General features: G+C 38.0%; 1 protein-coding gene across 2 annotated transcripts in view; it reads left to right on the top strand.

Annotated features, from left to right (window-relative positions):
* Nucleotides 1-27,376, top strand: part of Rps6ka5 (ribosomal protein S6 kinase A5) — a 157,124-nt gene that overhangs the window by 31,548 nt on the left and 98,200 nt on the right. The window contains exon 2 of one of the 2 annotated variants that reach the window (XM_036205821.1): nt 15,880-15,951. The exons of the other annotated variant lie outside the window; for it this stretch is intronic. Coding sequence (XP_036061714.1) covers nt 15,880-15,951 — 72 coding nt within the window. The remainder of the gene's footprint in view (nt 1-15,879; nt 15,952-27,376) is intronic. 2 annotated transcript variants of the gene reach the window in all.

Below are 27,376 nucleotides of genomic sequence, written 5' to 3'. Positions count from 1 at the left end.
AGGTTTTAGCAGTAGTTCAGCTGAGATCCATTTGGATGAGGATTCAGAGGCTTTCAGTCTGAGGAAACAAGATCAGCTGAGTGATTGGCAAGGTGAGGTTTGATGTGGCTTGTTCTATTTCTCTGATCATTCAGCATTCACCCCAATACCTGGCTCCAGGTTTGTTTTTATTAACAAGACCTTTTAAGATTCATGCTACACTGTTTACACTCAATACAGCATTTCTTTTTAAATTCAGGTTTTAATTTACAACAGAAGTTATACTTCAATATTTTGGCAAGTAAACACTAGCTCTTTTTTTTTTAACAAATGATAAATTCACTAAAATAAGGCATGTATTCCAGCTTCTAAAATGCTACCAAAATTATTTTTATGTTTTTTGATATATTTTGAATTCTTTCATGCAAGATCTTTTTTTTTCTTTTTCTTTTTCTTTTTTTTTTTTTTTTTTGAGCTGAGGATTGAACCCAGGGCCTTGTGCTTGCTAGGCAAGTGCTCTACCACTGAGCTAAATCCCAAACCCCTAATATATAAGATATATATTATAAGTTTTTAACAGTCTCAAGTAATGTTCCCAAAGATCAGATTTCAGTTTGAATATTTGAAAGTGTAGCAGCTCTTTGTTCCTTCTGAGTTACAACCTCATGTTTCCATTCCAATTCTCTTGTCACCTCTGCACTCAATTCTATTGTGAGAAAATACTTTATCAACACCCTTCCCTTTTGCTGTTTTCCAGACTACCTGCTGGTAATAGCGCCAATTTGATTTCTATTGGCACTAAATGTAGCAACCTGAATCACATGTTAGTTTGGAATAATTTGTGCTTACAGCTCTAAAACTTTGAAAGGGCTACTGACAGCTCATTTATTAACAATAATCCTACTTTAAAACGTTAATTTTAACTCACAGCAAATTATATAATCCAATGCTGTGAAAACTAGGGCCAAAAGAAACTAGATGTATAATATGTACCCTCCCTTTTACCTTAGTTTGACTGTCAACCAAATCCATGTTCTAACTTCAAAGAAAAAAGTCAAGTAGTGCTAGAGAGGAACTTAGAATTGGTAAAAAGCTATAGGCATAGGCACCCCCACTTTTCCTAGTTCAGACTTAGAACCCTAAAACCCCTTAAGCAATGCTTACAATTTTCTTATAAGATGTTAGCACAGTGCTGCCCTGCATTAAGTTACAGGTCTTTGTGTTTGTAAATACAGGTATAGTATACAATGGTCAATGAAAAAAAATGATCTTAAAAGAACTAAATTCCAAAGATGCAAAAGTAGCTAGATAAATTGCACATTTATAAACTTTGATTAATTTATAATAGAAAAGAATCATGTATTTATTTATTCACCTTTATTTATTTCCTTGTTGGTGTTTTGAGACAATGTCTCAAATAGTTCAGACTGTTCTTATAGCTGACATTGGCCTTGAACTCCAACTTCTCTTGCTTCCATCTCCCAAGTGCTGGGATTACAAGCATGTAACACCATGTCCAACTCTTTCTCCCAATTTTTAACATTGTATCATATTTGTCTTTTCTTATTTATATACACAGATTTATATTTAATACTATATTACTTTTTGGATCTAGGATACCCAGATAGTGGTCAGACACTACTCTGGGTATGTCTTTGAGACTTGTTAGATGAGAGTAATACTTAAATTGATAGGCTTCACAAAGGGAAAGCTGCATTCTGTCATGAAATGGAAGTTGTATATTGAGCCAAGCAGGTTCTGAAGGTAAAGTTACATGAAGTGGCCTAAACATCCATGTTTTTTTTTTCTCTCTCTCTCTTTTTTTTTTTTTTTTTGAGCTGAGGATGGAACCCAGGGCCTTGCTCTTGCTAGGCAAGCGCTCTACCACTGAGCTAAATCCCCAACCCACATCCATGTTTCTCATTCCTGCTATACTGCTCCCAGCTCCCTGCCTATGCCTGTGGTCTTATGGAGAGTCCCTTATGGTTAGTTGACAAAAGAATAGAAAACTTAGGCATGGCTTGTAATGTTTCTGCATGAGACAAGGTACCACATCAGAGTGGGCATTTTCAGCTTTACCCTTTCTTTCCAAGACATCCCTTGGGAGCAGTAGTGAAGGGAGCTCTTAGAAGTGGGAGACTCTTGAGCAGTGTATATGGATGTTTTTTTGCCCAGAAGGAGTAATGATTAGATGGGTGATTCTACTCTAACTTGTGTACTATATAGCCGTTAGTCTGACTAGTTAGTCAGGTTAGATGGAATGCCATTATAAAGTGGTTAGAACTTCTTAAGTGAGAAAAATAATGATGGTATTTGTGTCATGTATCAGTGCCCACCAAAAATTTGATATGAACAGAAAAGGATGTAATAATCAGGAGTACAATAATGTGCTCTTTAGATACTAGCTAGCTCTTTGTCTTATCTCTCTGTAATGGCTCAAGAGACTAATGAACAAAATGGCTATGACAAAACAGATGGAGATCATACATGGGCTCAGTGACATGGATTTTTACTCATGGAGGCCAATCTGGCTACAGCTGATGCCAAGTATGCAATCTGCTTACAGCAGAGACTAACAGTGAAGCCTAATATAGCAGCATTATTCAGAGTGATAAAGAACTATCTAGTGGCAGTTTGACAACATTGAACTGCTTGTATCATAGAAGAGTCCACATTTGTTCTTACTGTATTCTAGCTTTATTTTCATTGTGTTGACAGAAAGCCACTTAAGGGAGAAAGGGGTTTATTTCTGTGTACAGTTGAGAGTTACAGTCTGTCATTGTTGGGAAGTCAAGTTAGGACCTTGAAAGAGCTAGTCCTGTCACATCCAGTCTAGAGCCGAGAGAAGTGAATGCATGCACCGCTCACTGGCTTTCTTCCATTCAGTTGGATTTCTCCATTTGTAAATAGTTCAGGACTCCTGCTTAGGGAATACTCAAGACTCCTTCTATTAAGAATCCTAAAAAAAAAAGAAAAAAAGTCACCTTGAGTTAGGATGTCTCAGTCTTCACTCATTGCCCCTCCTGCTGCCTTTGACTTCAGCAGCACTTCTCTTTGATTGATGTTCTCTATTTTTGCTTAGGTTCAGGTGGCAGCTCGTTTTGTAACTGTTTTGCTTGTTTGTTTATTTGTTTGTTTTTGTCTCTTTCTGCTTGCCTCATAACTCCAGGTAATGATCATGGTTTTGTGGTGTGTGTGTGTGTGTGTGTGTGTGTGTGTGTGTGTGTGTGTGTAGTCTCTTAAAGGTTTTTCTTATTTAAGTTTTAGCCATAGCCCTCTCTTTACAACTTTGTTCAGATGTCTGCATAGACTTTAGTTCCTCATCTAGAACAAACACAACAGCCCTTTGGGATGTTCTGCCATCATTTTAGAACCAGTATTGAAACTACAGGACTTCCTTTTTTATTCCTTGTTGTGCCAATAACACTGCCATTCCAATACAAGACTTCTATTTCTTGTACTTTGCTGTGGGACCATGTAAGTCTGGGCTATAACAAATGGCTTGATTAGGCATTTGTAACCAGTATAACAATATAAATTTGTTTCTCACACTTCCCAGGAGGTCTAGGTCAAAGCACTGGTAGAATAGTGTCTAGTAAGAGCGCTATATCATAGGTAGCCATTCCTGCTATGTCCTTACATAGTTTCTTTCAAGCTCTTGTATAAGGATAATTATCTTGCTTATGAGGGTAGAGCCCTAATCACTTCTTGAGAGGACCATCACATTTGGGATTAGCTTTCCACATTAAGTTTTTCAAAGGATACAAACATTCAGCCCATAGCAGAAGCCAGTAGAGGAGAATGGATGAGCAAGTAACTCTGTAGAAGAATATCAAGTCTCTTAGGTGTATGCCAAGGAGTGGGATAGCTAGATTCTGTTGGATGCTCTTCTAGCTTTGTTGAGACCTCTTCACACTGATTTCCATTGTGGCTGTACCTGTTTGCAGTCCCACCACAGGATTTCAGTGACTCTTTGGAAGTGGTGATCACATGTTTGCTTTTTGTAGTCTTAGTATCTAAGGCAGGTGTTGTGTTGGAACTGAACACTACAGTGATTCTTGGATTCAGTCTTTCCTCTTCTTTCTAGTTTGTATTCAGGCTAGACTTACCTGACTATCTACAGTTCATTTCAGTAACCTCCCATCGTTCAGCATTGAGTTTTTCTTTGCTTCTAGCTCCACAATATACTATTGCCAGAGTAATTTTTTTCTCAAGCATTATTTTCATCATGTTAAAAGCTATTGTTACTTAACAGATTTAATTAAAACCAATTAGTTGGACTTTCTAGGTATTGAATCAGCTAGTCTCATGTGCCTTTTTTTATATTATATAACTTTTCCATATAATATAGCTAATTAAAACAGCACTCATCATCATCTATTAGGGAAATAATTACTTCTGCCTAGGTACTTTATTCTGGCATCTTTCTCACCTATAATTTCTCAGCCTTTCCCCAACCTCTTTTGTGGTACAGAGGGTTGAATCCAGGGCCTCAGTGCATGCTAAACAAAGTCTACCACTGAACAGTACCCCTTCAGACCCACCCCTACCCACTAGGAATTTGTGAACTTCCCTAAAATGAGTAGCTGAGGGCCATTGTAGCTGATATATTGTGCACCCCAATAAACTTATCTGGGGGTCAGAGGACATAACAGCCACTATATTCAACATAGAGGTTAGGCAATATTAGCACATGCCTTTAATCCTAGCATTCTGGAGGCAGAGAATGAGTTCAAGGCCACACTGGAAACAGCTAGGCATGGTGACACACACTTTTAATCACAGCACTTGAGATCTCTTGTCTTGCTTGGGAAAGACACATGCCTTTAATCCCAGAAAGTGATGTCAGGAAGCAGAAAGGTATATAAGGCTGAGGACCAGGAACTAGAGGCTTTTAAGCTTTTAAGCTTTTAGGTTTTTAGCAGCAGTTCAGCTGAGATCCGTTAGGATGAGGACTCAGAGGCTTCCAGTTTGAGGAAACAGGATTGGCTGAGAAGTTGGCAAGGAGAGGTTAGCTGTGACTTGTTCTACTTCTCTGATCATTCAACATTCACCCCAATATCTGGCTCCTGAGTGTTTTTATTAATAAGACCTTTTAAGATTGTGTTACAGGCCATATATTGTCAATGTTGACAAATAATGTCAACTTTCTGACCACTTTTATGTGATAATAATACTCTATATGTCATAGAGTCCATTAGCCTATTAATTTATAATTCTTATATAGTCATGCAGATTTAATGAGGACTAACTCATTAAATTGAGTACCTCAGTCATACAGCATGAAACACTTGAAATGACTTCAGAAACATTATTATTTCTACTTTAATTTGAATTAGCAAAAGCACATATTAAAGTTAAGCCTCTTCTTAGCTTTAACATAAGTGAATGTAATCAAATGGAAGTAATCAAATGATTTTAGCACATTTGATTACATGTGCTTAACAGAAACTGTGTCAACAGAATAAAAAATGTGTTTTTACTGCCTGTTTTTCTCCATGAGAGTGGGAAGTTCTGAGTTAAACATTTACAGCTTAAGAAAAAGATTTTAGGTAATTGGGGGGTGGGAGGAGGGAGGACAGGGGAATTCGTGGCTGATATGTGAAATTAAGTTAATTACAAAATAAAAATATTTTTAAAAAGATTATAGGTAATATGTATTGTAAAATATATTTGGTAATTGAATTGTCTACAAAGTTGGATTAAGAAACTATTCATCAGTCATAGATTTGTGGCTGAAATATGCCGTGAAGAATATGGTAAAAAATCAGTGATAGTTATTTTTGGGATATAGGGTTATGACATATTTTAAAGATCTACTTAATTTTTTTTTAACTTTTAGATTTTTTTTATGTATTGGTGTGTGTGTGTGTGTGTGTGTGTGTGTGTATGTGTGTATGCCATGTGGGTGCCAGTGCCTGAGGAGACCAGAGAAGGGTGTCAGATCTCCTGGAGCTGGAGTTAATGGGTGGTTGTGAACTCCCAACCACTGGTTGTAGGTGCTGGGAACCAAACTCTGGTCCTCTTTAAGAGCAATGCATGTTCTTAACTGCTGAGCAGTCGCTCAGCCTTCAAGGTCTACTTTAGACCTACCTAATGTTACCCATGTTTTGTTTGTTTGTTTTTTGGTTAAACATTGATCCTGGATAATTTTACAATAAAAATTATCTGAATATGGGGAGAAAATTTTTAAGCATTAGTGTTTTTTAAATTACATTAATTCTGATCTTGTAACTATCAAGATGCTATTATAAAAAAGGAGATAGCAAGTTCAGTCAGTCATGGGGAACTAACCTTGTGTAGTTGGTAGGAATTTCAAAAGTACATACCAGCCTCGATGAAAAATAATGTGGAAATTCTTTAAAACATTAAAAATAGAATTACCAGTAGCACTTTCACTTCCCCTAGGATTTCAGTCTGTGTAAGAATTAAAAGCAGTCTCCATATACATAGCCAAAAATATAAAAAAGTAACATACATGTTCATTGACAGATGAATTATTGTTGTTTGGTTTTTTTCTTTTAGGGGGCCCTGCCACCCAGCTCCCAAATAAACCACATACGGAGGCTTATTCTTAATTATAAATGCTTGGCCTTCGCTTGGCTTGTTTCTTGCCAACTTTCCTTAATGTATCCCATCTGCCTTTTGCCTCTGGGTTTTTCCTTTTCTTACTTCTGTAAATCTTACTCTTACTCCATGCTTACTGTGTTGCTGGGTGGCTGGCCTTGGAGTCCTCCTCTTTCTCTGGCTACTTCTTCTTTCCCAGATTTCTCCATCTATATATTCTCTCTACTTGCCAGCCCCGCCTATCCTTTCTCCTGTCTTGCTTTTGGCTGTTCCGTTCTTTATTAAACTATTAGGTGTTTTAGACAGGCAAAGTAACATGGCTTCACAGAGTTAAACAAATGCAACATAAACAAAAATAACACACCTTAAAATAATATTCTACAACATTTCTCCCTTTTTGTCTAAATAAAAATGAAAAGTATTAACTTTAACATAGTAAAACTATATACAACAAAACAGTTATCAACTAAGAATTTACAATGCTCTGTCCATTTGTAGTTAGTATATTCAGAGAAAATAATGCATTATCTATCCTATCTTAGTGAATCCAAAGTTTTACACCTAACTTACTTTCTATCATAACTGAGGAAAACTACAACTATAACTATCTAGTCTTCAACTCCATCAAAGACCCAGAAGGATGTAATATTATCTAACAACAGAGACGTCTGTCTGGACAGTCAACCAAAGTTTCTCTGCAACATTGGGCATCCCTTCAGCCTGCAGGCCTAGAGTATCTGGCAGATTGCAGGAATTTTGAAGGACTGTCCTGTAGATGAACAGTCTTATTAAATAAGAAACACAGAGCCAAATGCCTAGTTAAAAGCCCAAGACGTCAGAGCAATAGCTAAGAGCTAAAACCCCCTTTTTACCCTTCATGCTGCTGCTGTCCTTCCCCTCAGCAAGAGGCCTACTTCCTGTGTGTCTGTCCTTCTATTGACTTTCTGTTCTGCCTTCTCATTGGTTGTAAACCCAACCACATGACCTCCTCATCACTGCCTGTCTATACAGACCTCCAGGTCTTCTATGGTTGATATTGAGATTAAAGGTGTGTGTCTCCATGCTGGCTGTATCCTTGAACACACAGAGATCCTGCCTAGCTCTGCCTCCCAAGTGCTGGGATTAAAGGCGTGCACCACTGCCACCACCACCTGGCCTCTGCTATGGCTTGCTATTAGCTCTGACTCCCAGGCAACTTTATTTATTAACATACAAATAAAATCACACTTCAGTACAAATAAAATATCACCATTCTGTCCTGCCTTGTTGGCAGAGTTCAGCAGTCACTTACCTGTGTGTCCTGCAGACAATCTTCGGGGAAGCAGGAATTTGGAAGTACTGTTATACCTTGTTTTGGCAAAGTTCAACAGTCTTTTTCGAGTGTGTCCTGCATGGCCAATCTGCACAGCACATTGTCATCAGTCAAAGGCAAGAACAGTTTCTTTGTCCAGTGGCTGACCTTACTACAATGAAAGCAAACTCCATAAGGAGTTTCTTCAGTGCCCATCATCTTCTCTGAAGTAAATTAGTGCTGCCAGGAGCAGATGTGTCTCATTGTCTTGAAAAACTTTCAACAAAACATTTTAAATGCCATAATTTATAGGTCTTTGAAGTATTTGAAAACTATTTATCTAAATATATCTCTATATGACCTGGAAAGCATACCTTAACATATCTATAATATTGATTGTTATAAATGACTAACCACTAACCTATGTTTCCTGATTACCCTATATAGTTTATAAAAACAGCTTTCAAAAACTGGAATTTTACCTTATATTTTTAAATAAACTGCATAGGTACAATACCTTAAATAAGAATAGAAACATATATACAATATGTTGTAACAAAAATAACCTTACATTTTTATCAATATATAAAAATCCTTTAAACAAGAGTAGAAACATCTATCTATACAGTGTCATAAAAATAACTTTAAATTTGTATCAATATACTATATTCCCCTCTTGGGAATGTGGACTTTGTGTTCTCCAAACTGCTTCCTGCTGTCTGTTGATGAAGTATCGTTAGGGTCCCAGATAGAAAATTTCAGATAATTGCCAAGTCCTGGGAAGACGAGCAGTAATCTTTGCTGATAAGATATCACCTTTCAAGATTCAGGAGGTCTCACCTGATCAAACCTGATCCATATTAACCCTGAAGGAATCCACAGCCTCTCATCTCCTGTGGGAACAAAACTCCAAAGCATTTTTGATTTCCATTTGACAAATATATTTTTTTTTTACTTTTTAAAAGTTAAGGCATTCCTAAAGTATATAGGTGGATTTATTTCAACAGTTCCTCTTTCAATTCCAGGTCTCTTTGCTGCTGTTCTTTGCTCAGCAACATTAAAAAAAAAAAATCAAAATCAGCACAATAACATATTTCCCTATGTATTTCCCATCTTACGTGGCTTTTTTTATATTATTTTTTCTCTCTTTAAAGACTTTATTATTTTAAAACTATTTCTTTCTTTCTATGACTTACCGTTTTTCTCTTAAACCTACACTCATTGTTAAACACACTGTAACCTGTTGTAACCTGTTTAGAATTTTTTCCCTCTGGACCTATTTTATTCGTATCTTCAGCCTTTTTTGACTGTAGGAGCAAACCTTTTAACTGCTAACCTACACCTGGATCCTCACACTCTCAGTTGGCTCCGCCCACCTCTTGGGTCATGAAAACCAAGCATAAAAACTCAGCTGGTCGGAGGAGTTTTGTCTGACTAGGAACTGCATTCAGCCTTCTTAGGGCTCTAGAATGCCGATGCTTGCACTGTGGAAGGCATTTTTATTTAGGGTTTTGTTCCTATTTAATGTACTGACTGCTTAAGGGCTTGCCAGCAGGCAGAAACTCTTTAAGGAGCCATATCCTCTTTTTTTTTTTTTTTTTTTTTTAAAGCTTTCTCAGGCACTATGGAAATTCGAGTGCCACATTGGTACATCAAAATGTTGGTTTTTTCCTACTCTTTGTCTCTCTGGGGCCCTGCCACCCAGCTCCCAAATAAGTCACACACGGAGGCTTATTCTTAATTATGAATGCCCAGACTTAGCTTGTCTTGTTTCTTGCCAACTTTTCTTAACTTTAAATTAAACTGTCTGTCTTTTGCCTCTGGGTTTTTACCCTTCTCTATTTCTGTAAACCTTTCTTTCTTACTCTGATGATGGTTGTATGGCTGGGTGGCTGACCCCTGGAATCCTCCTCCTCCTCTGGCTACTAGTACTTCTATCAATTTCTCCTTCTCTATATTCTATCTTCCTGCCAGCCCCGCCTAGCCTTTCTCCTGCCTTGCTGTTGGCCATTCATTTTTTATTAGATTATCAGGTGTTTTACACAGGCACAGTAGCACAGCTCACAGAGTTAAACAAATACAACATAAAAGTAACACACCCTAAAATAATATTCTCCCACAGTATAAGCAAACATAGTATATACATAGAGTGACGTGCTATTCAGTTTTATAAAGGAAGAAAAAAATGATACATGCTTTAACATGGATGAAATTTAAGGACTTTATGCTTAGTGAAGTGAGCTAGCTGCAGCAAGGTATGTTCCCACTTAAATAAAGACACACGGAGTAGCCAGAATCATGGACACAGAAAGTACAGCATTGGTTGTCAGGGCAAGAGGGTTTGAGGAGTGGCTGCTTCATTGATCGGGGGTTTCAGATTCACAAGGGGGAAGTTACTCGGGTGGTGACAGCTGTACAACATGATGCACGTGATAACAGGGACTGTGCACTAAAAATGACTGAAAGGACAGGCCAGTCACACTTGGCAAACTGCATGTGTCTGTGTTAGAATGTATTCATTAAATATGGACTGGGCTAAGAGAACTCAATTGTGACGTAAGGAACTGATTTTCTCTTGCCCTGTCTTTCCCTTGGAGACAGGATTTGTTTGGAGGCCAGGCCAGTTTCGAAGTTGCAATCTTCCTACCTCATCTTCCTAGTGCTTGGGACTACAGACACATACGACGCCCTGCTCAGGAACTAATTCTTTTAAATCTATTATGTAATGTAAGATTTTTTCTTTAAGAATTGTTAATAAATCAAACTTTTAAAGTGAATCACTTTAGTATTCATTAGAGTTTTGACATTTAAAGAAACATCATTTGATGTGCTTATGAAGAGATTAGTTAAATTCAGTTTCAAAAGTGATTACTGAACCAAAGATCGTGCATTTAAAGAAGAACGCTAATCAAGAAGTGGAAGATTTTCAACATGTTGTAATGAGAAAAATATTTGGTTAGATTTATTTTGTGAAAGCATTAAAATTGTTTACACCTTTCTTTTCTTAAATAATCATTTAGATTAAACTCAGTAAAATAATCATTTATATGAAACTTTGTATTACTGCAAAGAGAATCTATAACTGCAGGGAGCTATGTGGAAGAAGAGGCAGAAAGATTGTGAGAGCCGGAGGGTGGAAGGCACCAAGGAAGCAGAGCCAATAGGACTGCCATACATAGGAACCCACAGACTGTGGCAGCATGCACAGGACCGACACAGGTTCAAGCGAGACATGATGGGGTGAGGGGTAAGATCTGGAAGGAGATGGAGGAAGGGAAACTGTGATCAGAATAGGAATTTTCAGTCAAAAATTCTGTTTATTTATTTTTAGGCAATAGAGACATGCTTGTAGGAGACCTTAGAAGATCCAAAATATTATTTTAATCCAACATTTCTAATATTTAACTGCTTACCTCATATGGGCACCAGGATAGATGCCAGCTCTGAACAGCTGATAAGCTCAGACTGCTGTTTTGTTTGAATTTGTGAAGAGTTCTCATAAGGTGTTGTTTGTTGGGGAAGGAGTTAACTCTTTCAGGGTTTAGGCTCATGCTGCGGTTTGGTGTCATTTTGTTGTTAGAACCAGAAATGCCCGACCTCTCATCTTCCAGTCTGCTCTTTTAACCCTAAGCAGCCACAAAGGATCTATCTGTGCAGAACAACAGTAGCTCCTGGGAATCAGAATGCCACCTTAGTAATAGCTGTGTGTACTTCCAGCATGTCAGTACAGAGCTATTATATAATCTCTGTAGGAAGTTTAGGCTTACAGCTCAAGTGAGGCTTTCTCTTTTTTCTACCAACTCCATCTAATCTAGCTTGTTTAGACATGTGACTTAGAATATTAGAAGGGAGAGCAGATTAGTTAGTGGACTCCAGACTCTCATAATAAAAATATCATCGACTGAGTGGTGAAACCAACATACAAGTGGAGAATGGTGGTTCAAACCTGTACTCACAACACCTAAGAGGCCCAAACAGAATTACTGCAAATTTGAAGCTAGCCTGAGTTACACAGTTTCAGGCCAGCCAGAGCTACGGATTGAGACTTTATCCCAAACCAAAAAAATACTCTCAAACAAAATCCTGTAAATAGTCATGACTCTGTTCTGGAGGCTGAAATGCCCAGGATCAGACATTGTCAGCTTCAGTCCCTAAGGAGTATTCTCACATGGCAGAAAGCAAAGCAAGAAGGGAAGCATGTTCTTTTCTGTCTCTTTTTAGAAATTACTTCTTATTTAACTTTTGATCATGTTGTAGATGTACATAGTGTATTGTGAATATATTTATTTTGTTACAGTCTCTTGTCAGACCAACCAACCAACAAACAAACAAACAAAATGTTCAAAACACAGCTTTAAGACAACCACATCTACTTTGTTAACTATTATGTACACTGAAGGAGAAGAGCAGGAGAATAGTCTGTATTCCCTAAGAAGTCAGACCATGCTGGAAATTTGAGTCCAAAACTCAAAGGGGAGGTGAGATGGATCAAGAAGTAAAGGTGCTTTCTGCAGAGACTGACAGTTTGATCACGGGGACCTACAGGAGAGACCTGACTACCAGAAGATGTACTCTGATTGTCACATGTGCATCAGAACACCCACATGTCAATAAATAACTAATAAACGTCTTTAAAAAAAAAAAAGACCCTTGTAGGAGCTGGTCTTTTGAATGTAGTAACTCTGCCTGCTCCTACTAATGTGCTCCCTCATTCATGTATTGAAAAAAATGTGATTTTGCCTTTTCTTTCAGAATTTTGGATTCATGTGTGGGTTTCTAAGCCCTCTTACCTGTGGGGAGAACTAGAAAGGAAGTCTAGTGGAGGCATAATTGGGGTTGGAAAAGGAACAAAGGCTGCTGTCTTCTCACAACCATAATAAAGCACCACCTCCTTTGTGGTGTGAAAAAAGACAATGGGCAGTCCTAACTGCTTCAGCAGTACTGGTTCTGGTACCGTGGTCCCAGACCTGAAGCTCATCATCTGAGCAACATGATTAGGACTTTAATAAGTCTATGACTGTCTCACAAATGTAGAAGACAGTTATATAGTTGGCAATATTTATTTCACCTTTGAGGTAAAATGAAATCTGTAAATATTTTAAGTCTTATTCTAATAATGTTAGTTTTTTTATTTGGAGGTTTGAACTCTTATTCTTGAAGCTAACAATTTAATTAAAAATATAGTTTATTTTTAGATCCTTATGTTCAAAGGCTTTAATTGTACTGACAAAACAATAGCACAGAAGTAAGAACTATTTAGAGTTACATGTTTATGTGTTTGCTTCAGAATCCATGTAATATAATATTTACTGTTTGCTTTTCTTTAATCCTGTTCCCTGTCTTAGTCAGTGTTGTGAAAAAAACACCATGACCAAGGCAACTATGTTAAAAAAAGCATTTAAATGGGGGCTTATTTATAGTTTTAGAGGGTTAGTGTATTTATCATCATGGCAGGAAGCAGGTAAGCATGGTGTGGTACCAGTGGCTGAGAGTTTTACATCCTGATCCACAGGCAGCAGGCAGAGAGAGAGGGAGAGACAGACAGACAGACAGACACTGATTAGGTCTGGTGTGGACTTTTAAAGCCTCAGATGCAGAGATTTATGGCCAAACCCCAGGTGGAGCTCCAGGAGTCCAACCCAGCGAGAGAGAGGAGGGATTATATGAGCAAGAGATATTGAGACCATGGATTGGAAAAAGCACAGGGACAAATAGCCAAACTAGCGGAAACACATGAACAGTGAACCAATAGCTGAAGAGCCCCCATGGAACTGGACCAGGCCCTCTGGATAAGTGAGACGGTTGATGAGCTTGAACTGTTTATGAGGTATCCAGGCAGTGGGACCTGGACCTGTCCTTGGTGCATGAGCTGGCTGTTTGGAACCTAGGGCCTACTATGCTGAGACACTTTGCTCAGCCTTGGTGCAGGGAGGAGGGGACTGGACCTACCTCAACTGAATCTACCAGACTGGGCTGACTCCCCAGGGGAGACCTTGCCTTGGAGCAGGTGGGAGTCGGGGGGGGGGGGGGAGAGGCAGGGGGTAGGGAGAAGGGAGGACAGGAATTCTGTGGCTGATATGTAAAATTAAATTAATTATAAAATAGAAATACATATTTAAAAAATAAATATAGAGAGTTAAAAAAAAGCCTCAGAACCCTTCCCTAGCTGCACACTTCCTCTAGCTAGGTCATGCCTTCTAATCCTTTCCAAACAGTTTGTCAGCTGGGGTACTAATTGTGCAAATATATGGCTCTATGGGGCCATTTTTTTTTCAAATCACCATGTACCCCAAACAAAAACCTTAGTCATAGTGAACTGGTTAGATCCACTGACCTTCTTAAGACTTACTGGTCCCTTAAATTTTTTAAATTAAAATAATTAAAAACTTAATTTAAAATGTGAATTTAATTAAACTTTCACAAAATACTGGAATTACTGCCTTGTGTAGCATGAATTCTAATTGGTCTTAATAATAAAAACAGAACAGATGTAGGGGTAGATGCTGAAAAATCGGAGACATAAAAGAGCTAACCCAAGTCACCTTTTACCTCCATGACTCCTCAGCCTGAAAAGGGGCAGAACTCCTGTGTCCTTCTGCCTTATATTCCTCTCTCTGCTCAGCCATATCACTTCCTGTCTACCTCCCTAGTGCTGGTTTTAAAGGCATATGCCTCCCAAGTCCTGGGATCAAAGGTGTGTGCCATCACTGTCTGGCTACTATGGTTACTTAGTGGCTAGCTCTGCACTCTGATCTCCAGACAAGCTCTGTTTGTTAGAGCACAAACAGAACCACAGCCTCAAATTTGTAGCTCTAAAATTTCTTACTTGAGTCTAATTTTCTTAAAGTTTTGGTCTTAAAATTTTAATTTATTTGTAAACACTTAACTTGTACACACCAATACTGTATAAAATTTGACTCTTTTAGTCTTCATTTCAACATCATGGGGTAGATCTTATTGTATTTTCTGTTATTTTACAGACATTTTGAAAGATTTGTATATTGAGCACTCTTATACTTGCTGTCTAGATTGTGTATTTGTTATATTTGGTTTATGACATAGCTATTTATATTCAGCCATCAGTCCATCTTATCTTCCTAAAGCTTTCAAAGTAGATTGTAGACGTCAGTATATTGTAGGGGTAGAGCTGTTGTTGTTAATTATCCCTATCTTAGGTTATTGGGAACTGACACACAGAGAACTAATCTGTTCAAGAGTACCCAGCATGTAAGTGGTAGAACTTGTAGTTAGATTAAGCATTTCTTGACGACTTTTACAGAAAGCTAGTGTACATAATATTCATAGGCATTATTATTAAGAGCAATTTGTTAAATAAATTTTAAGAATGCAATATCTTAGCCTTGAAGATTTATAGTACAGAATATGTGAGGTCCTGTGGTAAAGAAGCCATTTAACTTTGCTAAAGCCAACCATTTTCAGATTTTTTCCACCAGAGTACCCTGTTCCCCACTTTTCTCCAAACAGCTTTTTCACATGTAATCGAGTAGGACCAGAACTCAATGGAGAATACCGTGGAAAATGCTCACTTATAGCATATTCTTCTTTTGTTTATTTAGGACAGAATATGTTTTGGAGAGTGTGTATATTTAAACACACACCTAGAGTTATAGAGCTGGGATCTTAGTTCTCTAAACCAGTGCTCTCACTTCAGATGGGGGAACTGAGACAGTGTGTTACATTTTTAGTGACACAAATGGAAGTAGAACATAGCCCAGAATCTAGTATGGTAGTTAGGCACATCATATTTGTTACATAAATGGATTCTTGTAAATCTGTCCATTTTTCACTATAAATCTACCTGTGTATTATAACTTTCGTTTATTAGACTTTACGTTGATTTAACCTATGGTAAAAATAATATCCAGTCACTAAATTTTTAAGAAAAAATTTATTATACTTAAGATATAAAATATAACTATACAAAATTAAGAAATAAAACTTTGCTGATACCCCCAAAAGCTCCTAGAGTCCTCCTGTTGCTGACCCCTTTAATTTTTTCTTTCTTTTTTCTTTCTCTTTAGCCAACTTAACAGGACATGCAGAGAAGGTGGGAATTGAAAATTTTGAGCTGCTGAAGGTCCTAGGAACTGGAGGTAAATCTCAGGTTATCCCCACCCCCTTTTAAGAGCAAAGAGTGCTTACTATTCTGTGACATAGGGTTGATAATCTTCATGCAGAAGTCATTGACAGTTACAAGAGCGTGACGAATCCAATAAGAAAACTAAAGAATCTCTTTTGCCTATCTTAGTCCCAGCACTTGAGATGCCAGGGGCAGCACTAACAAGAGTTCAAGGCTAGCCTAAGCTATAAAGCAAGACCTTATTCAGCAAACAAGCCAACAACAAAAGCCTTTTTAAACCTAATATTGGGAATGTAAGTTAGTATGTCTTTACTTAGACACAGTATTGGTTTTCAGAAGTCACTAGCATGTAGAGAGCTTATTATACACCAAGCACCTTATGAAGTGATTTATATTGATTGATTAATTTAGTTTTCTCTTAAGGCTGTTGTAATTCAGGGCACATCATTGTAATAATGAACAAGTCAGAATCTGTCATTAACCTAACACTTAAGAGTCTGGCTAATTGAAGCATGGTTTATTTATGTCCTATCATCTATGTAAGATTGAAATGATCTGTATTCATTAACATTTTAGAAAGCTTTTCCAAGTCATAAATTAAAAGAAAAACAACCATAGAGGAGAATATGCTCTGTACAATTATACAATAGAAACAATTATATTAATAAATGTCTACATGTATTGGCATGGAAAAAAAATCTGGGATGTATCCTCAAACAGTAACATGATAGTCTCTGGGTGATCTTGGTTTTGTTTTGTTTTGTTTTCTATATTCTTTCCTGTATCTTTGAAAATTCTCTATTTCACTTCCTGTTGTTCAGAAGTCAGGCTGGTCTTACAGGCATGGCATCTGTGCAGTTCTACAGATCTCTACACTCAGAAAAGCCTGTGTACAGTATAATGCTCTGCTGTCACCCTTCTCAAGTTCATTCACATACAAAGCCACATACGTTTGCCCTGCCAATCTTGTAGCTGATCTTGTCACTTTGTATCCATCTTGGCCCTGAAATGCCCGGCTCTGCAGTTACAACAGCTGTGAGAACTGGTTATTCTCATTCTCCTATCTCAAGTCCTATTGAAGAAGTTCTGAATTCATTTCTGTCCTTAGTAGGCCATGGGCACTTCCGTGGAAGGAGAAGCAAGGCCTCAGAGGACAACTAGTTTTTTTTCTCTTTAAAGTTTAGCTTCACAGTTTAAGGAACATCTGCCTTTTTAGATTTTTTAGCTCTGGTAGGAAGTGGCAGCTGCCAACTTTCCAGCAGTAGAGAAATCTGGGTTTCCATAATTGTTCCCCTTACCCTAACCTCACACATGTTTACATTCACATGTACAAATTATCTTTAGGTCAGTAGTGAGTGTGCTCTAGGGCATGTCATACAAGATCTTGTTTTATACCCACGCTGAGTTATTATTTAGCATACAGTGTAGAACCAACTTTGAGAAGAGCCAATAAACAAGCCTGCTGGTGTATTCCTACAAGCTAAGGCTGCAATACCAGAAGAGTCTTAGTGTAATTGTCAACTTGAACATTTTCTAGTGCTTGATCACCTTTAGGTCATTCAGAGAAGTATATTTTTAAGGAACAAAACTAACCTCACTTTACCTAATCCACAAGAAAGAATGCTTTCAAAATATCAAAATAATGTTGGTTATCCCTACCTTGTTTTCTTGTTTCAAAGGTAGTATCTATCTACTCAAAGGGGAAAACAAGTCTAGACTTGTGGTTCCCTTAAAAATGATGTTTGCAATGTATTGTCAAAAGCTTTTCAGGTCAAGTTCTCCTTACATTATGTGTTACGTTTACATGGTTTCTTTCTTTTTGGTGACAGCTTAATTGAGATACAATGCATGTACCATATAGTTTACCCATTTAAAGTACACAGTCAATGCTTTGAGTATATTTAGAGTTGTGCAGCCACAACCACAATCAGTTTTAGACCTTTTCAGTTTAACCTCAAGAAGAAACCTTGAATCCTTCAGCTGTTTCTTCCACATTTACCATCCTCTCTGTCCCTAAACAACCACTAACTGTGTTTAATCTGGACATTTTTTTGTAATGGATTCATATATGTGGATTTGGGTTACTGGCTTCTTTCATGTTCTATGGGTTAAAATATGTTGTAGCAGATATTAGCACTTCTTTCCCTTTATGGCCAAATAGTTCATCGTATGGCTCATCCATCCATTCATCAGGTGATGACTGTGATGGTTAGCTTTACATGTCAACATAATGGCTATAATCTCCCAGAAGGAGAGTCTCAACAGTTCATTGTCTGCATTAGGTTGGCCAGTGGGCATGTCTTGAGGGGGATTGTCTTTTTTAATCAGTGTGGAAAGACCAAACCCATTCTCTACCAGGGGTTCCTGGACTGTTGTGAAAGTGGAGAAATTGAAACAAGCAAGTAGAAGCATGCATTCATTGCTCTCTGCTTTTGACTGTGGATATGGTGGGACTAGCTATTAGTCATTCCTGCCTTGACTTCCCCACAATGATGGACTGAAACTGTAAAGTGAAATAAATCCCCTTTTCCCTAAGTTGCTTTTTGTTAGGGTATTTTATCTTAGCAACAGAAGTGAGACTAGAACAGTGACCATTGGAGTTGGTCCCACTTTTTATCTGTGAAGTGTAGACTTGAATGCTGTGAATAGTCGCACACACAGTGTTTCATGTCAACCTGGGTTTTCATTGCTGGGATATATTCCGAGGAACAAATTGCCAATTTAAATAGCAACTTTGTTTAACTTCTTGAGGAGCTGCTAGACTGTCTCCCCAAATGGCTACACCATTTACATTCCTGTGAATTGTATGTGGTGATATACTGTGTACCCCAATAAAGCTTGCCTGGGGGTCAGAGGACAAAGCCAGCCACTCTATTAAACATAGAGGTCAGGCAGTGGTAGCACATGCCTTTAATCCTAGCATTTGGGAGGCAGAGATCCATCTGGATCTCTGTGAGTTCAAGGCCATACTGGGAACAGACCCGGGTGTGGTGGCACAGGCCTTTAATCCCAGCACTAGGAAGGAAGTAAGATGGCAAAGCATAGAAAGATATATAAGGTATGAGTAAACAGGAAGTCTCTCTTGAGGCTGAGGATTTCATAGAGGTAAGAATGTGGCTGGCTTGTTCTGTTTTTCTGATCTTTCAGCTTTCACCTTATATATCTGGGATGTATCCCCAAATGGTAACATGATAGTCTCTGGGTGATCTTGGTTTTTTTGTTTTTTTGGGTGTTTTTTTGTTTTTTTGTTTTTGGGTTTTTTTTTCTATATTCTTTCCTGTATCTTTGAAAATTCTCTATCTCAGTTCCTGTTGTTCAGAAAGTCAGGCTGGTCTTGAAGGCATGGCATCTGTGCAATTCTACAGATCTCTATACTCAGAAAGTTCTGGTTTTTTTTATTAATAAGACAGTTTAGCAATTCATGTTACAATGGTATGTAAGGGTTCCAATTTCTTCATATCCTTGTCAACATCTGCCATCTAATTTTTTTATGATTATTCTGCTATATGTAAAATTACTTAGGTTAATCCTTAGGAACAAAATCCATTAATAGTTTTTGTTATCTGGCCAAGTGATTAAATTGTACTAGTGCATTTATTTTCCATTTTCAGATGTTTTACAAAAAGTCATGTCTAATTTTAAATAGTTTGTATAAAGGTTAAATAATTCCCTTTTAAACTGTCTCCAGTTTTAAGCTGTCTTTGATAAGACAGTGGTCTTGTTTGTTTACTACAGGTTGAGTTTTAACAATTTGTGTCAGTAAGAAATCTGAGATAGGTCGGGCGGTGATGGCGCACACCTTTAATCCCAGCACTTGGGAGGCAAAGGCAGGAGGATCTCTCTGAGTTAGAGGCCAGCCTGGTCTACAGAGAGAGTTCCAGGAAAGTCAGGGCTATTACACAGAGAAATTTTCTCTCAAAAAACCAAATAAAGAAAGAAATCTGAGACAGAAAAATACTACAAATATAAATATCACCTTTGTCTGTGCTGTTTGGAGAGTTTGTAGCATCTTGGTGTTTTGAAGAGCTTCTCAGCTTAACCAGGGTTCTACCGCCAGAGAAGCCAGGAACACTCCTAAATGGGGATGAAGGGAAGCTGGACATTGTCTGCCACAGATTTTTTTTTTTTTTCACGTGGTACATAGCCTATTTTTTTTCTCTCACAACTAAGGAGACCCTCCCATGGGAAGCATATTTGAACTCTTGGATGTCTTGTGGCCCTTGTCTGCTCATGTGTAGTTTATGTTTACCTGCTCATTTGCTGACACCTGGAACCCAACTTTGTTTTAGCATCCCAGGATAAACCCAGTTTGGCCTTCTTTAAGTGGAAGGCACAGACCAATGCTGGGCAACATAAAATTACAGGAATTCAGTGCCCTTGGCACATTTTTTTCCCCACTAGAATTTATTGCTATTTCAGGAAAACAGCCTTTGGATACATACCTCTCCCTCATCATTGTCTTTATTTTATTGGCAGAAAAACTAAGATATTTCATAAATGAAATCCACTATATAATATATAATACAAAGATCTTAATTTTCTTACTGTCATTTCTTATTTCATCCATCATCATCACCATCATTTGCTTTTTTTGTGATGTAGCCCTTGCTGACCTGGAATTTGCCATGTAGACCAAGCTGGCCTCAAACTCATAGAAATCCATTTACCTCCTTACTGAGAACTGAGATTAAAGTTGTACACAACCACATTTCCCACCTTTAAACATCAAAAGTTTATTTCTCTTTAATGGAAATAAAAAATACCCATATTAAAATACTAAAACTGCATTCATCTAACAATGCTAGTTCTCTAACCTCTTTGCATTCATTAACTACTACTTCATAAGTACTTAAGGTTCATGAGGTTTATGTAGCTTCATATGTTTAAAAAATAATAATAGAAGTAGATTTCCATTTGGGAAACATGTAAGTGAATGCTGTTTGGTTTTAAACTGAATGTTGTTATTTTGATGTCAAGCTGAATGAAGTCATCACAAGAAAATGACATTATTCCATAAAAGCTGTCTCAGTCCTTGTTCACCATTTGTATTCATACTTTTCTTGTTGCACTGACCAATTACGTGACAGACATTACTTGCGGGAGGAAGGTTTATTTTACTTAACAGTTTGATAGTGAGAAGGCAGAGTGGTTTTCATGGGAGCAGAAACATGAAGCAGCTTGCTCACATTTCTGTGGATCAGGAAATAGGGAGGAGGGCTTTGGCAGATACTAGGTGAGACTATAATGCTCAGGATCCATCCCCCCAGGAAGTCACTTCTTTCAGCTAGGCCTCATCTTCTAATAATTTCACCAATATCTGGCGCCCAACGTCGGGCACGAACCCACGACCCTGGGATTAAGAGTTCCATGCTCTACTGACTGAGCTTGGTAAAATTATTAAGGCAACTCCATGTAGTTAAAAGGGAGGTTTATTTTGTGGTGTAACTTACAATTGAAGGGATAGGTAGGTTGCAGGGTCTGGGGCAGTCTGGCAGTGTTTTCTGGAGAACTCTGCTTGGTCTACCTCCAGCATCCAGGGTCCAGGAACCAAGAGAGCCCCCACATCCAGAACTCGGGTCTTCAGCGTCCTCTCTCAGCCCTGCCTTGTAGGCGTGACCTTTACTGAAGCCTCAGTGGGGGTTGGAACTTCCAGGTCAAAGCTGGAATGGCTACCCACTACAGGTACTGGCTGCCAAGTCTGTCCACATGATTTAGATACCTGTAATGCACATGGTAGAAGGAGTGAACTGACTCCTGCAGGTTGTCTTCTGACCTTTATGTGTACAGTACACTCATGCCCTAAAATGTTTGACAGTTGTCTTTCCACACAAAATCTGTACAGGGTAGTGAGAGTCTTAAGTTATTAAGAAAGGCAGGTTTTCAAGTTGTCTTACTTCACTGAATTGTGGCAGTGCCAACTAATTTCTTCCATAAAACCTTTCTTTGCCTCTGTTGCAGACCACCATTTGTAGCTCACTTTGGTCATAGTAGGATTGATAAGGTGCAGGAGCACCAAGTGGGCAGCTAGGCAGCCTCTCAAGAGTGTAGCTGGGCTCAATAAAGAGCCCTTAGGCCACACAGCAGTCTGTCCACCTCTGAAATTTTCTCTGGTTAATTTTTCAAGAGTAATTACTTGTACACAGTAGCTTCTCAGTAAATGCTGATTGAATGAGTTTATTTACTTCAAATTACAGGACTTCTATAGTGATCCTTGAATATTTGAAAGCAGACTACCTTTTTTTAAAAAAAAAAAAAACTTGTAACATTTGCCTTGTCTGTATTTTGGAGATTATGTTCTGGAAAAGAATTTAGATATTTTTCCATATTAAAGTTTTAGAAATGTTAGCTTTTATTATGGCCTTTATTAAAAGCAGAAGTTAGCAGCATAAGTGACCAAAAGAAACTGTTTGCATAGTTTTACCTCCGCATTCATGAACTCAGTTATTGTTCATTTTACCTTTTCAGTAGAACTACACCAGTTACTCCAAAAAGTAAGTTACAGGAAAGCCCTCATATCAAAATCATGTTTTATTCCAGGTATAGATAAAGCCACATGATACTTGAATCAGTGACAATAGGTAACTCCTGGCATCTTCTAAACTTTCTTAAACATCTTATGAAAATGAAATATTAATTAGTTTTCATATTGCATTGTACAGTATGCATGTAACAAGAATTGTAAAACTAATTCTATTCTTTGATCTGGCAGTTTTATATGGCAGAATGTTCCAGTTACAGAAGTGGAAATGTAAAGATACTTTATTTTCTCTTTTGAGTTAAATTGACAGCTGAGATGTCCTGAAAACCCCTTTCATTATTAAATTCCCAAAGTGCTAGATAAAATATATTTTGAAAACTAGGTCTACCACTGACTGCTTAGGTTAACTGACAAGAATACAGAAAATCCTTAGATTCAAAAGAGTAAATGGGAGCAAGAATCTAGAGAACTAAATAAGCTCCCTAAAGACACAAGTTTTGCTGGGAAGTCTGCAGTAAAAGTGAGCTAGTTTTAAAATTTGCAGTTTGCTTGTTTGGTATGGGAGATTCATGTAAGGCATGGGAGAGATACAGACAACAGCTTCTCGTTAAAAGAAAAAAAAATCCAGCCTGCAAAGGGATGGAGAAGCTTTCTGCCTCAACATTGGAGGGTAGGGACACAAAAGAAATGCAAGTCTTCGAAGCTTGCTCAGCCAAAAGCTGGGCATCATACAGGTTTGCAGCTTCAATACTGTGTACTATGTAGTAATTAAAGTCAAACAGAAATTTAAATTGTGACAATGGTTTCTAGATAAAGCAAACATCAATCCTCTTAGTAGGAATAAACTCATCTCTCTGTGTAGGGGGGCATGTACACAGGTATATATGTATATATGTGCCTGTGTGTGGAGGCCAGAAGTTGGCATCAGATGTCTTCCTCATTCTCTCTCACCTTTTCTTTTTCCTCTTTCTGTCTCTCACTAAGCCTGGAACTTAGCAATTTTACTAGGCTCTCTCACCAGTGAGCTCCATTCCTGCTCCCCAGCACTGAGGTTGCAGATGAGTGTTACTGCACCCAGATTTTACATGTTGTTTGGGGATTTGAACTTAGGCTTCCTGCTTGCAGACACTTTACAGACAGAGCCATTTCCCAAGCCTTTACCTAGATATTAAAGGAAGTGTTAAAGTTATACAAGTTAAGACCATACTGTACACATTGCAAACATACAAAGAGCAAGGCAGCAGGTCTGAAGAATGGAAGCAGCAAAGCAGTACAGACACAGACTCTTTATTTTAGATGTGAAATATGATGTAAATGCTTATGTTTATTTTAGTACCTTATTTCAGTTGGAAAATAATTGTGTATATTTAGAGAGTAGAATGTAATGTTTTGACTTACTTATATGTTGTATGGAGATTTACTCATGATTACTGTCTAACATATTTATCCTTCACTGACTTTTTATGTAGTAAGGTTGTGAAAACAATCTGTTAGCAATATTGAAATATACAGTACATTATTATCTTTAACTATGGTTACCATGAAACACAATAGTATAATACTAAAGCTTATTGTTTTTAGGCGGTATACACTTTTAATTCCCACACTTGGGAAGCATAGTCAGGCAGATCTCTGAGTTGGAGGCAAGCCTGGTCTACATACGAATTCCAGGACAGCCAGGGATATATATATATATATCCCTGTCTCAAAAGACAAACAAACAAACAAATCAACAAGAACAAAACTTATTCTTCAGTTGACCTGAAACTGTATCTTTTGATCAACAGCTCAGAGATTTTTGATCTTACTGTTAAGAATAAGATATAGGGTTGGAGAGATGGATCAGCAGTTAAGAGCACTTGTTACTCTTGTGGAGGACCCAGGTTCAATTCCCAACATTCCTGTGGTGGCTTACCACCATCCATAACTACAGTTCTAGAGATGCCCTCTTCTGGTTTCCTTGTGCACAAGGCATACACATGATACACATACATAAGTACATGCAGGGAAAACACTCATACACATAAATAAATCTTTTTAAAAAACAAAAAAAATATGCTGAGTTTGGCACATGCCTATAATCCTTACACTTAGAAGGTGAGGAGAAGTTTATGATTTCAGGGTCAGCTTAGGCTATCTCAAAAAAGAGAAAATAGAAGAGAATGAGTGAATGAAAAGACATGCTAAGAAAAAGCTGTGCAGCTTTTCTCCCTTTTTCCTTTCTTCTCTCTCTCCCCTCTCCCTTCATTCCTTTTTTCTTCTTAAAAAGGCCATGGGGCTGGAGAGATGGCCAAGAGTGCTTGCTGTTTTTCAGTGGACCTAAGTTTGGTTCCTAGCACCCACATTGGGTAACTCCCAACTGTCTATGCTTCCAGCTCCTGGGGATTCACACCCTCTTCTGGACTCTCTATACATATGTACACACAAATAAAAATTAAAAAGAAAAATTTAAAGGGCTACTTATGATATAGATCAGCATACTACTTAAATAACCAGTACTACTATTATTAGTGTGAAAATACCTACTCAAATGATAAAATCTATGGTTTGTTCAATAGTAGGTGAGATAAAAAGAATTAGTGAATAGGAAGATAGATTAGATAACTTGAGAAAAATAGGCAGAATACATTGTTGTGGAATATTTCTTTAACTATATAAAGGTGTGTTACATTTGTATATGTTGCATTTGTTTAATGATGTAAAGATATGTTACTTTGCCTGCCTAAGGCACCTGATTGGTCCAATAAAAAGCTGAACATCCAATAGATAGGTAGAGGAGTGATAGGTGGGGCTGGCAGTCAGAGAATAAATGGGAGGAGGAATCTAGGTTCGAGGAGACGGAAGAGAGAATGGGAGAGAAAAAGAGGAAGATGCCTAGTCAGGCAGCCCCCAGCCAGCCAGACATGAAGGAAGTAAAAAAGTAGGACATACAGAATGAAAGAAAGGTTTAAAAAATCCTGTGGCAAAATGTAGATGAAGAGAAACAGGTTAAATTAAGTTATAAGAGCTAATGGGACAAGCTAAGATAAGGCTCAGCATTCATAACTAATAATAAGTCTCAGTGTCATGATTGGGGAGCTGGTTGGTAGTTCAAAACCTACTACAATATGTAATAGGGAAAATTAACATATATAAAAAGTGAGATTAAAGCATGGGTGACCAAGAAGATGTAACAGTTGTCTAGCCAAGAGTTACAGAAGGAGATAACAGAATGAGGAGAAACCAAGTGTTACAGAAGGAGATAACAGAATGAGGAGAAACCTTTTTAAAGAGATGACAGCTGAGTATTTTGAAGGTTGATAAAACATGAATTCTGAGAATTAGGAAACATAGAAAAATCAGCAGACAAGTAAGAAGTTCTTATGGAAATAAATGAGAGAAGCTGGTTGAACATGAGGACACACATACCCCAAAGCAGCCAGGGAAATACTTTGTAACATAAAGAAATGGTTATTTTAACTCAATCATAATTGTTGTCTTCAACAGCAACCATGGAAAGAATAGGGTACTACTCTTTGTAAATTGCACAGAGAAATGACTGTCAGTCTAGAGTTCTGTCCTTAGCAAAACTGTTTTCCAGGAGTGAGGACAAAATAGATTCATATATGTATGTGTGTGCATGCACATGAGCATGTGTGTATATGTGTGTTTCCACATGTGGAAGCCAGAGCATAACCCTGGTGTAGTTCCTCAGCAGCAATCCACATTGAGTTTTGAGACAGGATCTCTCACTGGCCTGGTACTCACTAATGAAGCAAGGCTGGCCAGCTAGCAAGTCCCAGGAGTCCTCCTGTCTGCTTTCCTAGCACTGATGATGAGTGAGTGTAGCCATGCTTTGCTTTTTTATGTAAGTTCTGGGGATCGAACTCAGATCCTCATGATTGAGGCAGCAAATAATTGACATGCTGAGCTATCTTCATAGACCAGAATAGACCTTTAAAACATATAAACATTGAGCATGTTTCCACCAATAGTTTCTTACTAAAAATCTTTGTAAAACTATTAGGAGGAGGAAAAATGATGCCAGAAGAGTTTCTGAGATACAAAAAGAGCTGAGAGGTAACAGAATAAACCCAGCATTACTTACGAGAAGACCATAATCATAATGTCTCATTCGTGTAATTAAACTAAGACAACTGGAATATCGGACAAAATCACATTTGATTTCAGAGGTGTTGAGAACTCAGGTTCTGAGGTACATGCCATAAAATACACATGAATCTTCAGTGTACAAATTACCAAACTGCTGGGGGTGATGGTGCAAGCCTTTAATTCTAGCATTCTGGAGGCAGAGGCAGGCAGATCTTTGTGAGTGCGAGACCAGACTTGTCTTTATGGCCAGTTCCAGGACAGCCAGGGCTACATAGAAAGACCTGTCTTAAACTTACATAAAAACCTTACATTAAAAAGGAGACTAGCAAAATGTACATAGTCCTATAACACTAAAGTGGTCGATTGAGTGAAAGTCTTCCAAGTAAGAAAGTGCTTGGTACAGTTTTAAGAACTTACCAAATCTTGAAGATAATGCGAAGTTTGTAAAACTTAGAAAACAGGAAAAGGTTATTTCCTCCAGTTGATTTTTCGAGGACACTAATACCTTGATTCACAAAGCAAGCCAGGGCAGTGTAAGGAGGAGAGCAGAAGCCATTTCCCGTCTGTGAAAATTGTCTATGGTATTTGCAAAGCCAAACCTTGGGCTTCTTTCAGCACACCTGGTCCTCTGACTCGTGCCTCCCTGCCTTTGCATGTCTTGTTCCCGGCTCTGAAGACAGCTCTCGGGGTGAGGAAGTGTGTCACTGTCATGTTGTGCTTCTCCATCCGTCTCCATTTCATGTTCCTCACTCTGCCTAATGGATCTATTGTTAGCCACAGATGCTGCTTCTCTTTCTATCGGTGACAGAGCAGCTCTTAAGAGAAGATGGGATAACTAAGGAATGTCATTGTAGACATTTCTGAATTC

Source organism: Onychomys torridus, chromosome 14, assembly GCF_903995425.1.
Source record: "Onychomys torridus chromosome 14, mOncTor1.1, whole genome shotgun sequence".
NCBI lineage: Eukaryota > Metazoa > Chordata > Mammalia > Rodentia > Cricetidae > Onychomys > Onychomys torridus.
The sequence above is the reverse complement of the archived record's forward strand: the minus strand, read 5'-3'. Positions and strand labels throughout refer to the sequence as shown.